The following is a 23,893-nucleotide window of genomic DNA, read 5'->3' on the forward strand; positions in this document are numbered from 1 at the left end:
ATGGATCGGATAAGGGCATAAGCTGTAAATCAGCTCACACTGTTCCTCTCCAAATACGGTTGCCAATAGAGGTATGAACACCTTTTTATCATTTAAAAAACAACATTTGAGGTTTTGTTTAAAAAGTGCATTATTCCACCTTGCATAGCAGATTATTATTTAATTCCCCAAAGAGCTGTTTTTATCTTACTGTGTATTGTCACCTGCTCAAATATAACAGGACTTTCTACATTAACAAATTTTTTAAAGAAGTAAGAAAGTAGATAATTAAGTTTAATGCCTTGCCATAGCCTTGAAAGGTACATAGAGGTAAGCCATACAGTTTAATCCTTGCATATGTTTTAAATACAGTAAGTTGTAGTTATTAGTTATTTGTTTTTCTCCCTTTATAGGAAATAAAAGCAAAGTTCAAGTTACACACTAGCCCTGTGTGTATTTGTAGCTTGTTTTAGTGTTAGAGTAGCATCCAACACCATGTTGACAAGATAAACTGTAGCACTAATTAATTTTTATGTTAATGAAAAAAGCAGGGGAAAGGTGAAAGAAGCAGAACACTGTACTAAAATACAAATAAAGAAGGGAAAAAAGCATAGAGAAAATATTTGGTGTGCTTTACATTGTCTCCTCTTCCATTGTTTGGGTCTTTTTCCCCTTTTTTAAATGGGTTTTGCATTGAAGAATCTTTAAAAGAAAATTGCTGAAATGACACAGGAAACATAAGGTTAATTTTGGAATTACACCCAAACTTTCTGATCTAGCACACTGCCTTTAATAGCTGTCATTCAGACAAAAGCAACTGATTTTAATCTTGTTTTTCTTGCAGTATGTGCCATGAAATCCAATGGTAATCATTAATATTAAAAGCTATATTGACTACCTTTGCACATTACCTACCTTAACTTATCACAGTTGAATTAACTGGTTTCAGTTTTAACAGGACTTGACAGGTAATCAAACTGTGACTTTGGTTCATGTTTCAATCTACATGCAGAGTGTTTGGCATTTTGCCTTGGTGTGTATCTGCTCCGATCAGCATTGTCTGTCTGGTTTTGTCAAGGACGCATTTGTTGGCTTTGCCATTTATCATATCTGCTTGCTAGGAGGAAATCCTGTTGTTATGGCATGTCTTCCTCACATAGCTTACAGACCAGTCACTTTTAATGAGCTGTGACAGACTGCCAGACCAGGGTTAAGAAAGAGAGCTACCAAGAGCAAAGCTTTGAGAAATAACCTGAGCAGCTGCAAGAGCATATTTCTTTCTGCAGCAGAGTCAAGTTAAGACTATTTCATTCTTTTCTACCTCCAGTTCCTCATTTCTGTGATTTGCTTTGGGCTGTGGCCCCATAAACACTTGTTATCTTCCCAGCTGATGAGACAGCAAACTATTTTGCAGTAGTAGTCATAAGCTGCTGTTGGGGAAAACGGGCTGTCGAGTGACCTCCCTGTCTGATAACATCTGTGCCAGTTTAGATGCTCTTGAGAATTTTACGCCCATTGCTATTTCTTTAACAAATGTAAAGGGTGCAGTCTAAATTATGTTGGATGGCTTTAATGCATATAACAAACACTAATGTTTTGCTAAGTGTATTAACTGAGGTAGGTCATCTCCAGATGTCAGGGAAAGGACAAAAGTTCAAGATGAGCTTGAAAAGAGAGTTACATCCCTGGAGTATTTTAGAGGAATGGGGGAATATGTGATAACCAGAATATTTTTTTCCATGAAACCACAAGATACATTCTTCAGTCTGCAAAAAGCTTGTTTGCAGGAGCTGGTGAAAATGATCTATTTATTGTGCTTATGCACTCTCTGAAAGCTGGTGGACAGAATGTCCGTACCACCATCTGCACAGGCCTCTGCCACCCTGTCCCAAAGGGAATGGCTGGCTATGACAGAGGGGGAGCAATGGAGGTGCCTGATGCTGGTGCCCAGAGGGACTTTCACATTGCATCTCATCTGCCCCTGCTTGATGGGCTCTGTATGTCCTTTGACCTAACCTTGTTAGTTCTTCCTACACACATCCTCTTTGTGTGACAGGGATGTTGTCTGACAGATCTTGAGAAATTGTTTTGTTTTTTGGAGACTTTCAGATCTCTGCTACTCTTACTCTTCATGAAATATCCTCACTCTATCATAAGAGTATGAAATTGGATCTTTTGGGGGCTTTATCTTTAAGCTGGAATGTCCTCACTTCAGGCATGTGACTGTGCAGTGCACACAGGGTGAGTTTGATGCTTTATAGAAAGCTTCAGGCTTACATTGCATGTTCTGTGGTTGAAGTGTGAAGCCAAAAAAAGCGAGGACATGAAAGAAAGAGTGGACAGAGGAGGGCATGGGATGTTGCCCCCATGCCTCTGTTTATGGTAGAAACTGCACAGGGAGTAGGGGCAAGTTGTGTTAGTTTTTTTTCCAAAGTGGGCCTTGGAGCTCCATGTGCCCTACATAGGTAATCCAGTGCTTTCTGGTGACAGTGGATTTACTGTGCGTTTGCTGAGTAGTTCCCACATGTCCAAGTTGTCCAAAAAGTTCTGGTAATCCTGCCTACATTGGTGGCAAAAGCTGGAGCAGAGTTTGTAAACAAGCCTGGAGGTGTAGGCAGAACACTGTAATGAGAGGAATCTGTTGGGGATGAAGGAAGAGGAGGAAACTCATCATGAAATAAGTTTTTTGCTTGTTCGTTTTTGAACTCAAACCCTAATTTTTCTTGGGGCCGTTCAGTTGCCTAAGCACCAGCTTCTAGTGCCTCTTGAAGTGCTGGAGGGTATCCATAGAGTGTTGGCAAATGTAACCAAGGACCTACAGGGAATGTGTAGTCTTCTGCAGCAGCAACTGGCAGCAAAGCAGGATACCCTGAGGCCTGTCAAGTCACACAGATTCAAGCCCAGCATTTATTTTTGTTCAGTGTTTGTATTCACATGCTGCTTGTATCTTAGGAAGAGAATATGCTTTTCTAAAGGCAGCCCATCATCATGCATTTGCAGCACTAGAACCTCTTCTACCCCCAGGGGTTCCTCTAAGGAAATGGGGTTTCAAGGGGAAACTGAACTTCCCTGGAACATGTGTATACTCAAGTACACCTTGCAACAACAGATAATGAAAAGCTATTGAGACTACGGCTGTCCAGCCTCCCCTCTTTTCCAGAGACTGGAAGAGGAGAGGATGCTACCTCCACTGCTATTCCCAGCACACAGGCTGATCACTTTTACGACAGGCAGTATCTGTCCTGGGAAAAATGGGCAGTGTTAATTAGCATTCTTCTCGCACTGTAGCTGGTAGTATTCCACCACTGTCTTACAGGAGGTAAGATATTGGACTTTAAGGTAGAGAGAGAAATAAGCCCTGTGATGGAAGCTCAAGGGATATTTTTGGTTTTTACTTCAGTATCTAACTTAGGTGAAGTAAGAACATTGAAATTTTAGCCTCAATTTAACGAAAGTACACAGTAGGGCTAGTCCCTTAATACGTGAAAGCTTCCCAATAGGTACAAGGACAGAGGGTTTGTCTTTAGAGCTGGTACCAGCCAACAGCCTTGTGCTTAATGCAAGGAACATGCATTAACATCCACCCAAGTCTGACAGTGTGGATGTGTAGGAAAACCTAAGCTAGCTTTGACCGTAGTGCTGTGGATGGTGACAGTCCCGCTGCAGCAAAATGCTCTGAGATAGGACAGCAGTCCCTCGCCTCTCCAGGGGATTTGAAACACAAGTGGGTCATGCGACTACAGCCGCCTACCAGAGTTTGTTAAAGTTAGGTCAAAGCCATCAGTGCTACCTGGCCTGGCTATTGTGAGCATTACAGAACTGAAATAACACTGTCTCTCCTGGGACATGTTGCTAGGACTGTGCTCAGCCAGTTACGTACTTTAGTGTTTCTCACTGTAAAAAGCAACCAAGGGCCAGTTCATTAATGTGCTGCTGTTCTTCGAGAGAGTTATACCCGCTGTTTTACAAGGTCAGAACTACTCCTGGTTTGTTGACTCTTCTGGATAAGCTGCAAAGCCCATCTTTTTGAGTGACTGTTGGTTGAGAGCTGCTGCAAGTGAGGAGGGTGGCTTGCAAGTAAAGGAGGTGGTGGTATGTGAGTTGATGTATTGATATATATCCCACCTGTGTGTGGCATGAAGGAGACAGAAGATGTGCTTGAGTTTTAAGATATTCTGCATAACTCCTCTTTGTTTCTTCAGATCTTTATCAAAAGCAGTTTGAGCTTTGATTGAGTTCCCTTCAGTCGCTTAGGCCACAGAATAAATAAATAATAAAATAACCTGCTTTGAAAGGTACCAAATTAGCCAGATAAGCAGTTTAAACTGTGAAGAATCAGTTACTGCTCTGCAGTAAGATGGATCACTTCTGTCTTGTAATCCCTCCAAATTTTTAAGCCTCTGAATGTGCTGTTGATACAGGAGATAACAGGAGTCTTTCTTCCTCTCTCTTTTTTTCTTGCAGAGATTTTGCACAGAAACTAGCCAGTGCCCTAGCCCATAATCCCAACTCAGGACTCCATACAATCAACCTTGCTAGCAATCCACTTGAAGATAGAGGTACTGCAACATTTATATTTTTCTCTTTCTACAAATGTAATAGGAGGATTACTGCTACTCTGCTCAGCTTTGCCTGAATAATAGGTTGTTCTATGTGTAATGCTATCGTAAATATCTGTTGTTCACAAATGACTGAGAATGGCTATTCTTTTTGATTTATATGTATCCATTAGCTTGTCAGGAAATATTTAAATGTCTTAAACCAACCATGGATTTCATTAGATTTCTTTACATTTTCATTAAAGTTTCTTCTAAAAGAAGATGGAACACTAACTGTTTAGGACTAGAGAGTAAATAAAGTGGTGTGCATTTTTGAAGGCAATGTAATCAGCTGAAAGATGTTGCCAGTACTTGACGATATTCAGTAATACTGACACAACTGGCATCCTTATGGAGCAAAGTGCTGTTGACTCCACAAAATGGGAAATCAAGCTGAATAGCTCAGCTTTTCTCAGATTAGGCACTGCTAGGCATGATTTCATATCAAGTCATTCCCCTCCCTTGTCTACTCTCTTTTTGTCAGAGAGGCATTTATTTTTAAAATAAGGTTACATTCTTTCAATCTGGAGTTGACCCTTCAGCGCTGCGCATGTGAGATTTCCATTTGCTTCACTTAATGCATTCCAGGCACACAGTGTTCTGGGATCAGACCATCTTGTGCTCCTGTTGGGCCGGAAGAAAAAAATAATTATTTTATACGGTGAACCTTTTCTTGTTTTATTTGTTTTGTTTTGGGGAAATGTTCCAGTCTCTTTGCTGTCATGATTCAAAATGGAACTGTTCGTTTTGATTACAACCTGACTGACTCAGAATGTTGTTATTAATGACATAGTTTTATAGGTGTCTCTCCTTTCTTCCTGGTTCAATAAAAGGAATTCATTTTTATCTTGAAAGAAAAACAAATGACCAAAGTATTTTGTAGATATTCTACAGTGCAGGGGATTTTTATTTTTCATTTATTTAAAAACATGTTAGTGTGGGTGCTTTCTTTGCAGCAAACCTATAGATTCAAACCATTCTGTAGTATCCACATACAAGATACAAATGAAATGCAGAAACTACAACTTGGATAAATTAGTAGAGTTTTTTCATTATCTTAGTCACTCCTATCACATATGCAATTAAGAGTTGACCTTTTCTTTAGATAATTAAATAAGTTAGAGGAGTACTTAAAGAGAAATTAACTATTATTGCAATGTGCAAATATTGCAGCTTTTCAGTTTAAGAAAAATGTATGTGTCCTGTGATCTGATACTCACCAAGTGCAAGGTAGATCTGGCTTTATTAAGCTGAAGGGGCAGCAAGCATTTCACAGGTAAAAGCTGACTTAATGGAGAGTTAGGTAAACATGTGGATTTCAGAAAATACCTCTTGAAAAGTCATCTCTGCAGGAACTGGAAGTTTGACCAGATTATTCTGAAGGTATACGGGAAATAACACAGAGTTGTGTGAATTGTGGGGAAGAATATATTGTTGTGCCTTGTTTGAACAAAAAAACCCACCCTAAGCTGTTAGATATTATTGAGTACCAACAAATAAAGAGGTTATGTTATTACATTAATGCAACTGCCTGTATTCCAGTAACATGAGAAGTGTGTTTAGTTTAACTAAGGCATAGGAACTGGCCCAAGTTCAAATACAAAGCAGTGTTTGTATGAAGTGATTTTACTCTGAGACCAGTCTCTTAATCTGTGATTGCCTTCCCTTTATGGTACTGTCAACATTTGTGAGAATAACACCTGGGAAGTTTATTATTAGTCTTGGCTTTAACATCTAGCCATGTTAAAGCAATGAGGCTTTTACTTTTGGCTCTACTAGGATCAGAATTTAATCTTGTAGTTAGTTAAAAATAATGCAACAGAAACATACTGAAGCCTAGAAATACTCAAATTCAAAACTGTGTGCCTGGATGCAGTTAACTCTACTTCTGCCATTAGAGCTCTCATCTCTGTTACAAGGTTAGCAAAAATGGGTGCTGTAAAGAGTGTTCAAGGGCCTGAGTGACCAGAAGGATTCTTTTTTGACTGCACCCAGTTCCTGCATCTTATAATTGGGTGGATCCTTAACCCTCTCTGCTGCTAAGATGTTAAAATTGTTCAGCTTAGCTAGAGTGATAAGTGGTCTGTAGATTGGTTAGCTAAATACACACATGGAGAGGTAAAATTCTTTGCTGCACTTCTTACCCAAAATGCTTCACAACAGAAATTACATTTATGATATCCTTAATGATTCTGATTGTATTCATTTTTCTCCTCTTCTGACAGCATAACTCTACCTTGATTTTGAAAGTACGTATTGCAACTAAACCAGCTCAACAGAAGTGGACAGTCAGCTACAGAATATAAATTCTAAGGCCAGCTTAAGATAGATTGAACATCCTACTTCAGAGGAGCTAAAAAAATGTTGGTTTTTTAATGGTAGAGCTATGAAAGAAAGTCCTGTTAATATGACTTGATTTATTCTTGCTAGAAATTGGTGAAGATATCCAGTTACCACTGTGTTTTACAATAAAGGAGGCCAAGGCATCATCGGTCTAATATTTTGGCAGTATAAATAAAATACAGTATGTCGTTTTGAGTTGTGGGGATGTTGCACCTTATCACCAGCATACACAATGTGCTCTTAGAGAGCATTAAAAAAACCCTACAATGTCGTCTGCAAGGTAGCTGTTCTTTCATTATCAATGATAGGTAAAACATAATAAAAGCAGAGTAAACATATGTATGTGACATACTAGTGGACTGTTTCATGTCTGCGTATATGGAGAAGGGTATCAGCATTTCCATTTACTGTGTTTTAAAACAAATAAAAGGCTTTAGCCTTTTTCTCACCGCTGAGTTGGTGTAGAGGACTATATTTCAAACCTCAGGTTAAACCTGGAGTTTCTGTGTTGATTTATTCCTCTAATAAATATTTCATGGATTGGTTCCATTGTTATTTAGGATGTGCCCTCTTAATCAAATTTCAATCTTTTTGCTTAAATGGGGGGATTAAATTTATGTAGTGTGGAACTTGGTTACACTGAGAAATCGCTTTAATGAAAAGTGCTGCTTTTTTTCTTTTTCTTTTTTTCATTGGATTTGTGCTGAGGAAGTCTAGACCCTGTCAGTATCTTAATAAGTTTTTACTGTTTGGGATCGCAAGTGGTTGTAGCATTTCCAAGCTGGTGTCCTGGTGGGTAACCCGCAGGCTGCTGGGAGGGAGTGAGTTAGGTGGCCATTATGAACTGGTGGCGGTCTCAGGTTTGTAGGGTTTACCTCAGAAGAAGAGGGCAGTGGTAGCTAGCATGGACATCTCACTTGCCTCAACAGCTCTTGCTTTTAAAATAAAATAAAAATAGGGGTTTTTAAAATTATTTTGTGGTTTGTTTTTTTTTTTTTTTTTGTCGTGGGTGGTTGTGGGTTTGTTTTGTTTTATTTTGGTTTTAACTTTGTTTTGGCCAAACCATAAAGATTCCAGATTCCCCAAGTGCTGGCTGTTTGATATATATGATACCTTCCCTTTGACCCCTTCTCAAAAGTATATAGCTTTTAAACTAAGTAAGGTGGCTCACTGTTAACAACAAAGCTCCCTGTCTGTTCAGTGATTAACAAAGACAGGATCTTGACTACATCAGTCATTTCAAAGACTTATGCTCATAGAAAGGGTAATTGTGGGCCTACCCCCACAGTGAACACAGTTCCTCCTGTAAGGGTGTTTGCCCCCGGTGTGATTGCTGGTGGGGATACCTGGGATCACCCAGATATTCTGGAAACATCTATTTTCTCTTCTCTCCCCCCACAGGTGTGTCATCTTTGAGCATCCAGTTCGCCAAACTTCCAAAGGGACTGAAGCATTTAAATTTATCTAAAACCTCCTTGTCACCTAAAGGTATATTTTATAAGTATGCCTCTTTCTAAAAGTTTCAGGCTTCCATCCTAATAATACCTTTTGTTGCCAGATTATAAAGTAATTAATTTTGTAATTGATTTACATGTGTATTCTCAACAACACAGCTGCTTTTTTGCAGTTGGGTTGCTGAACCATAGGCTGAGTTCTGCATCCCCTTTAGCACTTTGTAAAGCTCCTACGTGCTTTTCTAAGCTTTGGGCTTGAGCCTGTATTCTAAAGAAAGGCTGAATTTAGAACTGGCAGGAATGATGTGCTTCCTATATGCTTCCAAAAGATGTCTGAAGCAAAAATGTGTAGGGAATTTTCTGAATGTTTTGCTTGCAATTATTTTATGAAACCAAGTGTTGTGACAATGACTGTTAAGCAATTTGCTCTGAGTAAAGACTTCCATGTTTTATAACTCACAAATTTCCAATTTGGTACTATAATTGAAATATATGTGTGTTTTAAAAGCAATAGCAGTACGGAAACACAAGTCAGAAGCTTTCAGCATTTTTTTCATTGCCGTTTTACAAATAATAGATGCATTGACCTCTTAAACAGATTGCACAAACCCAGGGTCTCCTCTATAGAATACAAGTGTTAAAAATAGAAAAAATGCACCGACATTATTGAAGCTTTTTCACAGATGTTGATGACCTGGAGAAGATGAGTGAGTTACAATCTATGAAGGACATTAGTTGATACCCGATAGGAGCCATGCTCTTTTTTTAATTATTGCTCTGTGAAGTGCAGATTCTGTGTTCTCCTGAGCTTTAAGGGTTGACCTGGGGGAATATGGGTGGGCCGAAGACTTTTTTTTGTTCTGTTTTGAGTGTTTTATAGCTCTTGGTATGCTTAATTGAATAGTAAACCCTAGACTGACTTTATTCAATCATGATTCTCATTCAAAAGACCTTATTAAACTCTGGGGTTGTTTTTTTTTTTTTCCCACTGCTAACTCAATTTTTGTTGACAAGCAATTGATTAAGAATCTTGATTACCTTTACTTGTACTCTTGAGATTAGATGTTCATGAATTTGATGGAAATCCCTGCGGTTCTGGTATGTTCATTCATCCTGTGCTTTTCTTCATGTGATCTGAATGATTTCAGCGAGTGCTTGTGATTGTTGAGTAAAGAGAACACTCTAACTACACTTCTGTCTTCGTAAGGAGTAAATGCCAGCTTGATAAAGTTCATCCACAAAACTCTTGTCAGTAAAAATGAATTCTGAGGTTATGAAAAGAATTTGCAAAGTTTTTAACACACTTTCTGAAGACAATCTTCAAAGAAAAGTTGAAAATATATGCCAGTATGTGTAATACTCACCTCTCGTGAATCTTTGTCCTGACTGCATTGCAATGACTGACTATTTTCCAGAGAGTAACATGTCACTGTGAATATTGTCCCATGGCAGCTCCTCAGAATTCCTTAAAAAAGTATATGCAATCACTTAAAATTGGAATTCTTATAACCCTCTGGACCCAAAGAAACTCAGCTTCACATCTTCAGTTGTCTGCAAAGCTGCCTGTCTTAACCAGTTTTTCTTTAACTTAAGAAAACAGCGTTGAGTTGGTTTTAACTTGGTAGGCTATTTTTGAACTTGTAATATTGAGGAGGGAATACTGTAATATTTTATGTGGGGCAAGTCGAAAGGAGATCTTGGATTTAGTAGGCTCCAAGGTGGATGGATTTTTTTAAAATTATTATTATTTTTTTTTACTTTGAGCTTTTTGGTTTCAGAAATTCTGTACAATCCCTCACTGTTTTGACCTTATTTTAGAAGTGTTTTATATTTGAGATAAGTTTGTAAGACTGAGAAGTGAAGTTCAGGTGTTAACTTCCCAGCTGATCTTTCTTCAAATATTGTATTGCAAAGTTCCTGAGAGCTGTTAACACTCTGAGCCTCCTGAGAACAGTAAAAGAGCATGAAAGATTGTCTGCAAATGAAAGTGGGATTACTGTTAGAATATAGCATGAGGTGGGTGAAGTTCAAACAAAAATTATTGATTTTTAAGATTCTGGTTAAATGGAAAATTCTAGTATACTCATTCAAAGATAGGTCTTGCTTTTCTAAGCCCAAGCCAAAGGCTACTAAAAAAAATCCCTCATTCGTATTGTTTGCCTTCAGTGATGTGGCTGATTTTGAGCAGTTGGCTCTTTTTAAACATAAAACAAGCAGCAATGTTATGGATTATTTGAGCCTCTCCCAAACTTGGACACCACTCCTGTACTCCCAAAATTGGTTCTCAATAGTATATGCTGAATTGTTCACAGTACATTATATTAATTTCTACTTCTTCTTGTTGCTTATAAATGCTGGTAGAGAAGACTCGCTAAAGTGAATACAGAGCTATACGCTCTAGTGGCTAAATAGAGCTTTTAGATCTTTCAAAAATTATTAATTAGCAGTTTTCCTCTATAGATAGGGTGTGGTTGTAACAGTGCAATATTAAGATAAAAGAAAAATTACACTGAACAAAAAAGTTTTGAGACTTGGTGAAGATGTTACTGTGCTTTGATTCTTTTCAGTATCAAAGGCCTTCTGAAACCAAGAGCCATACTACTAACAAGGGAGACTTTCTGAATATTTGGAAATTTGGAAAACTAGAGCACTGAAGTGGGATATTTTGGTCTCCAGTGGCTTGCTAGCCACATCCTTACTCATAAATCCATTTTGTAATTATTTTTAAATGAAGAAAGGACATGTTCCACCTATTGAATGCCAGTCCATTTTCACGGACCAGTAGGTTTGAGAAATTGCCCAGTATTGTTTGGTAGATCAAAACACTTGTCTGCTTTATGGCTTTGCCCAGGCACTTAAAAAATGCACCGATGTAAGCAATGCACATGTGCGCTGCTTGGAAATCAACAACGGGCATCGACAATAAACTAAAAACTTGGTGATAAGATACAGAACCCTCAGGTGAGTGTTAGATTCGCAGGAATTAGCCACAACCTAATTTGTATTTGGAAAAGTGGAAGAATTTTAGAGGAAGAAAGCTCTGATTGGTTTGTTCCCAGTGTGAGCTTTTTAATTTTAATGTGAAAAATATGTATTTGTTCTGATCAAGAACTGAGAGTCTTTATTTGTGTCTTGATATTTTAATTAACTATCTGTTTTTCTGAAATTACAAATATGTAATTGAAGTATTCTTAATTTCTAGGCCTCGTCAGCTGCTTTTGAAGTTCAGACAATTATAATTGTTAATGTACTTGGTGTTCCACGTATACTTTCATCTGCTTCCACAGACACTTTAAGTATTTTTCTTTGCAGGAAGATACTGTCTTAACATTATGGAGTAAACTCTGTTTCAAAAATCTGTTTCAAAATGGGATTGCACTGTTAAAGCCATTGCAGACTTTGCAAAAAGACTTTGTCCCTGGATCCAGGAGCTATAACACACTGTGGCTTCATCAGGGCAGCTGATGGGGTGTTGTCTGGGCAAAACTGGGTGTAAAGTGGCAGGGAAGGGACTCATGCCTGCCATGTGACTTTTATTCCTCTCCTATAGTGTGGCAGGTGGTGGCAGGAGGTCATTATACATTTATTCGTGTATGTTTTTGGCAGGGGTGAACAGCCTTTCCCAGTCACTGAGTGCCAACTCGCTGATCGCGAACACGCTCGTCTATCTTGACCTCTCAGGGAACGCACTCCGCGGCGATGATCTCTCAGTAAGCACTTGATTCTCATTTGTGAGTTAATGAATGGATGTTTTTATTAGTTGTTAAGAGAAGGGCACAGCCATGTTGTTTAGATCCCTTTTTTTGCCTTTATTTCAGTACAGTTCTAGTAGGGGTAGGAAATAACATTTTGATCTCTACTCTTCAGTATGTAGTCATGGAATTAAATGGCCCCACGCGACTAAACAAATCCGCGTAATTTCGGTCTTTCTGGTAGTCCTTGGCTTTCACTGCTAAATGAGAAAACTACAGGTGTGCCACTTGTTTCAGGGGACTTACCATGCTCCCTGAGTCCTTTTTGAAAGTGGCCAAAACACAGTTAAAAAAATCTCATTTTTTAGTGATAAGTGTATAACAAAATTTTTGTTGGAAGGTTGGAAATTATTTATTTTAACTTGGAAGGACTTAGTTACTGGTTTTCAATATTTTTGTTTGTATAAATAAATCTGTGGACCTCCTTGACGTGCACTATTGAAGCTCATGAATCTTTGAAGAATATAATTATTTTTGAAATTGCTTTGCTCATCTTTAGCCGTAGAGATGCAGCTCGATGTCTCTTCACTTAGTTCTCAATTTGTATGTATTTACTTTTAAACTGTTATATCTGTATTTCTCTCTCACAACAGAAGTTGTGTGCATGTAAGTGTCAGGTTTTGAATTCTTTTAGTATTGAGCATCTGAAACATGCAACAGTGGAGTCACTCAGTCTTATCTTTTAAAGTGCAGTCAGACATGACTGTTGACTTTGGCACAAATCTTACTAGTTTTACACTCATCACCACGTTCAAAGAACTAGGCTTTTTAGACATAAGAGGTGAAAGTTTCAGTGATACAAGAGGATTTAAAAGGTAGCAAACAGTAGTTACATGTAAACAAAGACACAGTGAATTATTCTTAAAGAGAGAATAGCATAGCAAATAATGTAAAAACAAATATTAGAAAAAATGAGCAACTTTGGTAGGCAATGCTTAAAGAAATCTGGTGTCTACCTACAATATTTTAAGGTACATAAATACAAAAAATGGGGCTTTTCTTAGCCTGTCAGAGCGAGAAATATGGTTCAAAGAAAAAGACTGCTAGTACTGAGATCTCTTAATCTGTGGAACAGTCTTCCAACAGGAGCAAGGAAGTCCTGTTATGTAGCAATTAAAATGAACCATAGCAAAGCACAGGGGTTTTTGAAGCAGGGACCTTTCTTGCACTCTAGGTACTCGGGCTAAATGACCTAAATTTTAGAAAGATAGATCTATTTTAGAAACGTTGAACATGTTCTGTTTGACTGGATTTTCTGTGGAGTTGAGTGTTCCATGTTTCTGTGAATTAGGTCATACTTTTATCTTTCTGCATTGTTCTCTGAGACTAAAAAAAGCCCCAAATAAAACACTGTATTCTAAGAAATTTTACTACGCTAACATTTCCATGGCATATCCTATGCAGTACTGAAGCCATCAATATTAAAATCTTGTTACCTGTTGTGTATTGTCCCTTAAACTTTAATGCACTGCTGATATTAAGAAATAACCTTGGGCTTCAGACACAAATGAGCTGGTTCCCTCATGCTTAAAGGCGCTGACTTAAACTTGCAAACTAGTTAGGCTTTCTGAAAAGTAACAGCAAACTGACTGACATTTCAAGGTATTTCTAATTAAAATAATTATCAGTTGCTGTGAAAGTGAACTGCGAGGAAACTCAAGACTTCTGCATTAAGAGTAAAGTTTGGTAGATGTATCCTGAACATAATTTTTTCCCATTGTTTTAAAAAATGGTAGCCTTCAAAAGCAAAACAGGTTGCTTTCATGAGGTGGAAAGAATTTTCAGACATAAATCTTGTGGTGCAATTTTATTATAAAATGTAATGAGAAGTAGTGATGCAGTAATTGGTGTCATATTATCAAAATTAACATGGATAATTATTTTCTTTTTGTCCATTAATTATAGAGCCTGTACAATTTTTTGGCCCAGCCAAATGCTCTTGTTCATCTGGATTTATCCAACACGGAGTGTGCGCTAGATATGGTAAAGATGTTTTTTTGTGGAGATTCAAATACCAAGGAAATATTCCCCACCTTCTATTCCTAAGTACTTTTCTGGGTTAACATAAAGTAAAAGAAATCTTTGTTTTAAACCAGGTGTGTGGAGCCCTCCTTCGTGGATGTCTTCAGCATCTAGCTGTGCTTAGCCTCTCTAGGACCCTTTTTTCTCACAGGTACAGTTTAAATGTCATTACTCTCACCTCCTGCAATCTTTTGTTTTGTAATTTCTTGTTCTCGTGTTGCACCTTGCTTTCTCAGAAGAAAATCTAAGACTCTGTAGAGGTCATGGAAGTCTTTGTTCTCTATGAAATAGGTATTATTTATTCCAAGCAAAATATTTTCTTTCCCTTTTGCTCTCTGTGGTAGGTGGCTATAAAATAAGCTACCTTGTCTAATATATTTTTTGTGATACTGATGCAGCAGAAGGTCTATATATATCTTTTGTCTCTAAGAGGCATAGCATCAGGCTTTGAAGTCTGACTGACTTGACTCCTCTTTAAATTTGGCTTTTAAAGTTTGTATTTTTCATTATTTGATGATGGTTGCAAATGCTTTTATTCCTTTTTTGGTCCTTTTCTGGGAGGAAGTCCCTTTGAAAGTCTTTGAGACTGAACTTTGTAGAATACTTGCGCTGTAGGAAATTTTAACATTAGATCCCTTTTCCTCACATCAATGTCTTGGGTCCATAGCAGAGCTGATAAGCTACTCTGGCACTGAGTAATTATTTCAAGTGGTGAAAAGGCAATTCCAGGGATTTTGTACTGTCCTATTTGATATTCTGCTCATAAGAATGTCCACTTTTAACCAGACGTAAATGATCATTCTTTGTAGTTCACCAAAAAAAAGCTAGATAGTAACGTCTTCTGTGCAGCAGTGCAATGCTGAGGATTGTTTGTTGAATCAACGTTTTGATGACATTATGTTTCTAAGCTAATTGAGAGCCACTGATTACAGAGCTGTTTAAGGTAGAGCAAATTAAACACGTAAAAGATTATTACAATTCTGATGGCTTGCATTCACTGTTTATTGGAATAAGAGGTATCTAAATGCTACTTCTTAATGAATTTGTTTACTTACAGGAAAGGAAAAGAAGTCCCTCCCTCCTTCAAACAGTTTTTCAGCAGCTCACTTGCTTTGATGCAGATTAATCTTTCGGGAACTAAACTCCCTCCTGAGCCTCTAAAGTAAGAGCTTTATTTCATTTTCTCCTGTTGCCTAAAACCTAGTTTGCATTGTTACTATGTGAATGCCTCATATTAAAAATGAAGGGGAAGGAATTTTGCATTTTTTTTTTTCCGTTTATACATTATTGACATTGGAAGAGTGAGTTTCACAATGATCTCACATTCAAGAAATCTTGTTTCCATCTCACTGTTGAGACTATGAATCATGTTTTGTTCGGTGGGAATGTCACAGCCATTTAGCTTCCATCAACATTTTTTTTTGTGATATATTTCTTACTTTGTGGCTTAGGAGCAAAACTCCTTGCTTTACGGTAAAATGGGATTATGTATTTATGTGAGCGCCATTCCTTTGAGGCTGCGGTATTGCAAGAGCCATTGCGAAACAACCTGTTGCAATGCTTGGGAGGAGACACCTCTTGTACAGAGCTGTGCCCTCCTTTTAGGGGGAGAGATGATGGTAGCAGCTTCTAGGAATGCTAAGCGTAATACATCTCTTTGCTGTATGTCACCCATCCTGTGGCTAACAGGTTCTGGTGGTGTGGACTGGGGACTCCTGTCACCTACCTGGCAGTGAAGAGAAACTCCTTTTACAGCCCAATGCAGGCTGAGGGACATTGTGTGGTACCATGTCATCCTTCTTGTGATGTGTGCAGTTCTGAACTGCATTGAACTTTCCAGATGTGTTTTAAAGTCAAGATAGGTCTAGATAGGTCTGATCTATATAGGTCATTCTCTGATTTTGGCAGAATCCTTGTGTTTATTGGGGTAAATTAAAGAAGATGATATTTCCAGAGTGTCATCTTCCTAGCTAATAGGTATTAAAACATACATAACCTTATCTGTAGTAGATGCCTACACATGTTCACAAGCCATTTTGGAGAACACACCTCCAAAGTCCTAATCTGGATACAGATATAAGTGTGTATGTCCATATACTTGTGTGGTTGGAAGCCTGCCTCTGAGGGAGAAGAGGGAATGGAAGCGGGCAATAGCTCAGCAAAGGGAGTAGCTAATGAATGGGAGTCAATTGTAAAATCAGAGATGTTGGATATAAAGAGTAGTTAGTGAGTACCAGATGAAAAGCTTTTGATACCACCTGGAGAAAGCTAAAGGAGGAAAACTGACAAGTGTCACACAGGAAAGAGTAGTGAACAGTGTTTTGGGTTATTTTTTCTTAATGCAGTTTGACTTTGGAGGGGACAGTACAATACATTCTGACAGTCCAGTACATTCTGTGATTCTGTGAATATGATGCTGAAGTAAGATGCACTTCATTGAAATCAATATTCAACTGCAGGAGCCCATCATTTTAGCTCTGATCTTTCACTCAGGTCTGTGTGGTGATCTTAGCTGCTGTCTTGCTTGCTCAGGCTTTGCTAAGATTGTGAAGCTGTGGTACTGATGTGTTTTCAAACAGAAAGTGATTATTGAGAAACAGATTGTTTGATTCTGATGAAGTTAGGGCTATTGATTCTGTGGTAGAGGGCAGCAGGGAGCCGTGGTTAATGAACCAAGAAGAATGGAGGATGTATGTGACTCATACACAAGACAATCTTATCAGTGCTACAGGAAAAAAAGAGTGCTGTGAGACAATATATTTACACAGGTTAGGAAAGGTGAGAAACCCCAAACACTAAGGTTCATATTTAACTCTTCTCATTGGCATGTCAAGTATCTCCTGCGGTGTGAGGAGTTTTGGTAAGTTAGCTCTCTACAAATGTCTATACTCATTGAAGATGTTATTGTATTAATTTATCCCCAATACTTGTGACCCCTTGATCTGCCAACAGTGCAGCAAATGAGATCTTCCTAGTCCCTTTCAGCCAAAGTATTAGTGAAAACCTACTCTGTGGATCATGTTTAAGCTAATCTGGCTCAATTTGACTGAATTGGGTTAGAGGGAGTTACTCGCATGAGTGGTGTTGGTAGAAGTAAAGATGCAGTGATGGGTATTGTAGTATTAGCTGAGAACAGTAACCTCTTTCTCCAGCACAGATGGCTCCAGAAAGGAGCATCTGTCCAAAGTCCAGCTGGACGTGGATGGTCTCCATGCCACTCTCAGCTGACTGTCATTTCAGCCTGGGCTTCTTTTGTTTTGTTTTGATGGCAGCGTTCACCTCTGCCTAGGAGGCAGGACAGAGCTCTTAATAGTTTTTGGTAGTTTTCTTGATGTGCTTTTTCTCTGAGCTGAGTGTATCTCACAAACATACAGAGAACTATGATCTGCAGTACACCTTGATTGCCCTCTCAAACCCTGGATGGCTTCTCTAATACACTTCAGAAGCATCCTCTGGAAGTTAATCTGGTATTAAAAGGCCTGAGGATGTGCTGTATCCTGTGGCAGCTGCTTTGCCTTCTGGTCTTCTTAACTGTAAGAAATTACAAAACTTCTATGGAACAATCAAGATCACAGGATTTGTTAGAGACAAGAAGCTGGAATTTTTTTGTCATTGCCGAGATTGCAATGGCTCATGAGGGATGATTTCTAGAAGGAAAATTAAAAATGACATAGTGTACAATAATAGTACCTTTCTGGCATCTTTGATCACTGCATGTCAAAAAGCTTTTGACACCTCAGGCCTTGAAACTGTCCTGTGACAAAGGAGAAGTTCCTGGTTTGTGTCCATGAACCAGAGGTCGCCAAGTTGGATGTGTGATTCAGACTCGCCTGCAGAAAAAAAAATATAGATAAAATGCAGATACCTGACGATCTGAGTCCAAAATTCCCCCGATTAATCTTTTTTTTTTTATTTTTCTTTTCAACTTGCTTTAGATCAACAGTTGTGATATGTTTAACCACATCTGCTAACTCCGGGAGTTTAAAGATATTGGTTAATCAGTGCAGTCAGGGAGGGAGATGAACTTCCATGTACAGTGGTGGACCTGTTAATGTAAAACCTCTCAGGGAAGAGGTTTTTGCTAATAACACTGAACTGCGAGGATGCCATGTAGTGGGTGGGGAAAGATTGCTTTTAATTCTTGTACAAAGGTAATATAGTCAGTGTTCCATCACAGGTTACTTTTTTCCCCCCCTTTTTTTTAGCTGCATTAAGCAGTTCATACTCTCTTCTCCTTTTTTTAAGTGCATGTTGGTGTTTTCGCTCGTTTACAGAACGCTGCCAAAAGTTGTGTTTTATCTGTCAGTGCTATAACAAGACAAGTTTCTGATACGCTTCTCATGCAAATGCCAATTACAAGGCCAATTCTTGCGTTCTGCACGTACTACAGTTGACAAGACCTTCCATGTATTGCCATGTGTGTGGTTTGAACGTAGTGGCTAAGTAATTACAATATGTCTGCCTTCATTGACCTTGCTGGTGATTTTTCATGACAAAAAATTGAGAAGGAATATGATTTTTTTCAGGATGAGTTTAGGAAATAAGTTAGGAAAAAAAACACACCTTTTTTTTCTTCCTATGCAGAGAGTACATGTGAAGCAAAACTGTGTCTCTTTTTTAATACACATTTTTTTATGGTTGCACTGTAAAAACTGTTGCAGAGCTTTCACATATTTTTCAAAGTCTGCATATGAATAGCTTGAGAAGTAAATAAGCACAAGATATTTGTTAAGATTGAAGGTCTGATTAACATTTATGCCTGCAGGGCAGATATAAATAGGTTTAAATGAAAAACCTTTCTGGGGAGCACGCATTTAAAATATGGCTTTTACACACTACTTGCATAGCAAGTGTGTAGGCAAATAGCTCAGCAAAATGGATTGTTTTTTTTTTTTCTCTCCATGCATCAGCAGTGTTTGGATTCTGTTAGCTTGATTTTGACTGAAATGAAGTTTGGGGAGGAATCCTTCTGTTTCTCTGTTCAGTTGCTAATTCAAAGCAGCATCTCTTCTGAAGATACTAGAAGGGATATACAGATTGTGTTTGCTCCTTCTCTGAGACACATACTGCTGCGCTTTCTGATTTGATAGCATTAATACAAATGTGACGTTAACAATAACTTTCATGTGCGGGAACAAACTTCTGTAAGGCTTTAATGGTGGCTTTATGAAAATCATAATCGGTGGTTGTTACACTTCTCTGCCATTCGGCCAGAAGACAAAGGATATCATTGTCTGGGAATATCGTTTTGAAATCTGTAAATGTTTATCGCCTTGCAGAAGTAGAGAATTGTGTGATACTTGAACACAATCCAGCACTTGAGCATTACAGGCACTGTGCCTGGCTGAAATGGCTGGCTGCGCTGTGTCTTGCATATATTAAAACCCGCCTGTTTTCCTGAATTTTTGGAAAATCGGAGAGTCAGTGTGGTGATACAACAGCACGCTCCTTTTGTAGTCATTAGATGCTCTTTGAAAGCAAATGTTGAAGAAAATGCATCTCTGATGAATGTTATTAAATGTTGATGTAGCATTAGCTTTACAGTTTCTTTATTGGCCTTGCATCCCTGCAGTTTTCAAAGCTGCTGGAGGGTTTTAAGTGCAGCAGGTTTATGCTGCCTTTGTCCTTTAAGAAGTAACTGCCCAGCTGGTGTGGTTTTGTTTTGAAATGGTTCTTTGCATTGTAGGTGTATTAACCTGTGATTGCTTAGATGGTGATGATGTAAAGCTGCTTTTTTTTTTTTTCTTTCTCTTTTAAATACTTCTAAATTTGATCTTTTTCAGAGCACTTTTATTAGGCCTGGCTTGCAATCACAATCTGAAGGAGGTGTCTTTAGATCTCAGTAGCTGTGAGGTAAGGAATATTTATCAGGATGGATTCAAAAGATGCAATGATGTGGAATTGAGAGTTCCCGTGAAATCCACTGGGCAAGATATTTTTTTCTGTAGCCATAAGTTGTGGGAAAGGTAGAACTCAGAGAAGCAGTTATGGTAAAAAACAGCTGCTGTGTGTTAGCATCGTCCTAAATAATGAGCACAGAGGTTCAAAGCAGCTGCAGCACCTGGTTGGCAAAGTCTTCCTTGCAGTGTAGCTGTTCCAAATCCCGAGCCAGCACTGTTTGCTGCTTGGCAGCTCCTGCTCTCTGGTGCTGTGATTGCACAGGACCCTGCAGCAGGACTTTCCAAGGTGCCCAAATGTGAATGGGTCACAGGAAGCTGCATGTCCTGAAGGCATGTCTGTGGTTTGATTGTCTTCCTTCAAATCCACACACATGCTTCCTCCTCTGTGGGTTTTCTTTTTAACCTTGGGAGAAATTCTGCTTTCCTAATCAATTAATCAATTCAAGCTAATAGGGAACTTGGGTAAAAGTTGGTTGAAGCATGCTATTAACTTAAGAGGTACTGTGCAAATGGCTTTCAATATCTCAAGAATAAATAAAACCAATGTGGCAGCTTAATTTGCTTTATCTTGTTCTCTCTTGCTTCTCTGTGCTTTGCTGTGCGCTTTGTTTCTCAGAAGTGTTCCTACTCTTGCAGGATGATACCTGCATGCCTACAACTTAGGACAAAAGATCAGCCAAGACCCTGGGAAATCAGTGAGGCAAAGTGACACAGAGAACTGTGTGGCCTTTTGCCAAAAACAACTTGAACCCAGCTTTGGTTCAGGCCTCCTGTAGCTGAGCAGCCACCCTTTCCTTTTGAAGCTGCTAAGAAAGCCTCTCACTTGTTAAGCAGATCTCTCCAAGTCCATCACCTGAGTATTAACTGTTCCTGAGTATTAACTGTTCGAGAAGTGCCTTTCAAATACGAAAGTTTCCCTTTAAGTAGGAAACATGCGATTTGATGAACACATGTAGGTGCAGTAATCCTTGCCTTAGGTTCCTGGTGGATTGCTTTTGGAATGTGAACAGATTTACTAATGAAGAAAAAAATCCCAAATCATTGTGTATGCATTTAAAGTTTGTTTTGATACTTTATACTTAAAAAAGAAAAAATGGTATTACTTTGAAGAGCATTGCATGTAAATTCCAAATAGAAAAGCTTTCAAGTCAAGTACACATGCTTCTAACTTCTGAGTAGAGAGATCAGAAAGATGATAATTCTTCTTTCAGAGGGAGGAAGGAAGAGGGAGGAGTAATTAAAGTAGCAAAAATAAAGTCCTGTAGTCATAACCTTAAAAGAATAAACCAATAAAACACAAACATAAGTAATGAGAGTGTAAATTAGTATATAAATCAATGAGGGTAGACAGGAGTGAAAATGCAAGCCTTTCATTAAATACCCCTCAGGATGGGATATGGAGAAGCCCTTGGAAGGTTGTTTTGATTTATTGGACGCCAAAGCACAAGTGGTCATGGCCGACTTTTATGACAGAAAGGAAGGCATCGTGCCAAACTCCCATAGCTGGCCCCTCCAAACAGACAGCACTTCCTTAGATCCTTTCCATAACATTTTTTTCACATCACTGAGCTTCACCCATCCTCACGTGCTTTGGAAAGAAGAAGTTATGCTTCCAGCAGTCTGGGCATTGATGCGCCAGGAGCTGGGAGTACCCTGGGTGGGCCGAGCACCGCGGGGTCCTGCTCCCCCTCTCCCTCCCCTCTGTGAGCCAGGCAGGGTGATCTGATCACCCCAAAACGGGGCTGTGGGAAGCTGCTGACCTGTGCCACTCCCAGCTCCTGCAAGCACACGCTGTTAGGAGGCCATGAAGCCAAAGCTTCAGCTTTTCCCTCCTCTTCCCTACATCAGGCAAGCTGTACTCAACTATGGAAGGATAAACCTCTCTGTTCCTTCCCTCTCCCACCACTTTTTGTTTGCTCACATAATTTTCTGGTATATTAACTACAAGCTTAATCAATTTATATTGCTTGCTTGCTTGTTTGTTTGTTTTAATTATTTTACTACGAAAATTACATTTTTGTTTCTACCTGCTCAGCACTGATGTATTTCACTCTTTTCCCTTCTGCTTCCCTTAGCTTGGTCACTGTGTAAGTACCCTCCATGCTTTACCTTAATTCTTAAATCAGTGAGCAGCTTTGTTTGTCTTTCCCATGTTAGTACCTCATAGCTTTGAACACGCTTGGCATTTTTTTATTGTTGAAGGGTTGTTCTTCATTTTCTGAATAAGAGCTTGTATTTGTAGTCTCAGAACAATGTCATTTAGGAAATCGTACAGAGGTTGTTTTTTTTCAGTATCACAGTTCACATTGTTAAATGCCTCTTCAATTAGCCTCTGCTTTTATAGATATATATTATTTTAATACAGTTGCAGTAAATTTTGATCCTAAAAGTCAAGTTATCGTCACCTTCAGATGAAATAGATATCAGCATTTGTGCACATGAAATGTTTGTATATTTAAGATTTTGAATATGGAAATATCAGTACAAGATTGAAAGCTGCTTCTGAAAAATTATCCGCTTCAACCCTTGAAGTATGATATAGCATAAACATTTGGATTCTATTGCGAGTGTAATTTTAGTGTATAGAACTTTTACCATACCAACAACCAATCCAAGACTGCACATAATCTACCAGTTCCATAGATTCTTCAGTAATAGATGTGACACTGTGTAAAATGGTTGTCTTGTGGTGGCCCACACTGAGAGAGATTTTGGCATTCTTACAGCAAATACTACAAACGCTCTTACAAAAAATGAAGATGAGCTGAAATCATACCACTTCTGTCCCAAATACAGACTTTAATCTGACCACTTCTTGAGAGGACAGGGTGAGGATGGGTAGGGTTTGTTTTATGCCGACGAGGAAAGGTGCCTTACGTTCTCTATCTGTTACACTTCCAGATGTGACTTACGATTTACATATTGACTTTGACCACCACTGTTTTTAAATGCTCAGACCAAGTTGTTGAGTTGCTTGTTAATCAATCGTGTATCTGAAACTTTCTAAAAAGTGCCAAATCAAGTCTTTATTGAAAAATACTTCTGAAGGCATTTATGGTTCCTTACTTATAGCACGGATAAAGAGACTATTCATAGAAATATTAGCAGGTTGATCCAGGATGTTTAGTCAAGTAAGCTAAGTAAAATATTACTCATTTTTTATGCACAGGAGATGAAAAGGCTATTTCATGTTTGAAAAAGCTTTCTGTTTTTTTGAAGCCAGGAAAGTGGAAACAGAAAATGCAAAACCAGAAATTTTGTATAACTTTTCTCCTCTTTTGCTCAAGTCTTTTCCTGGGGGGAAGTTCATATAGTGAAATGTACTTTATGAAGTTTTCAGAGCTGCAAGAAATAAGAAAATGCCTTTGCTTCTTTGGAAAAAAAAAACAAGAGAGTTGCATTGTTTAATTCAGTAGCATTAGTAAATAAGTGTGTAATTTTTAACAACTTAGGTTTTTGATGTTTCCCCCTAGGCAATTTCATTGTTTTTCATTAAATCCTGATGTTTCTTTTGTATTCATTTAATATTTCAGATTAATAGTACCATAACTGATACTTCCCAGCTAGGCATTTTTGTTATTGTTGCTGTTTTTATCTTTTATGCTTGTTTTTAAATTTAAAAGAAGGTAAAGTACAAATTTCTCTTTTTTTTTTTTTTTTTTTTTTTTTTTTTTTTTTTTTTTTTTTGTGTGTGTGTGTGGCTGTTTTAGAATTGGATTATTTAAATTTTCATTCCAGTGACAGGGAAACATAATTTTGTAGATTTTATATTTATACACACACACACACACATATATATATATATATATAATTTTATTTTATTTATTTTATTTTTTTAAATTTGC

The 23,893-nt window shown here is 38.2% G+C and overlaps 1 protein-coding gene across 7 annotated transcripts in view; it reads left to right on the plus strand.

Annotated features, from left to right (window-relative positions):
* Positions 1-23,893, plus strand: part of CARMIL1 (capping protein regulator and myosin 1 linker 1) — a 197,255-nt gene that overhangs the window by 102,013 nt on the left and 71,349 nt on the right. For all 7 annotated transcript variants that reach the window (XM_082045376.1, XM_082045379.1, XM_082045378.1 and 4 more), the window contains 7 exons: positions 4,444-4,538; positions 8,322-8,408; positions 11,981-12,084; positions 14,032-14,109; positions 14,223-14,299; positions 15,206-15,310; positions 19,932-20,001. In XM_082045376.1, coding sequence (XP_081901502.1) covers positions 4,444-4,538; positions 8,322-8,408; positions 11,981-12,084; positions 14,032-14,109; positions 14,223-14,299; positions 15,206-15,310; positions 19,932-20,001 — 616 coding nt within the window. The remainder of the gene's footprint in view (positions 1-4,443; positions 4,539-8,321; positions 8,409-11,980; positions 12,085-14,031; positions 14,110-14,222; positions 14,300-15,205; positions 15,311-19,931; positions 20,002-23,893) is intronic.

This window comes from Streptopelia decaocto, assembly GCF_964273445.1.
Source record: "Streptopelia decaocto genome assembly, chromosome: 2".
NCBI lineage: Eukaryota > Metazoa > Chordata > Aves > Columbiformes > Columbidae > Streptopelia > Streptopelia decaocto.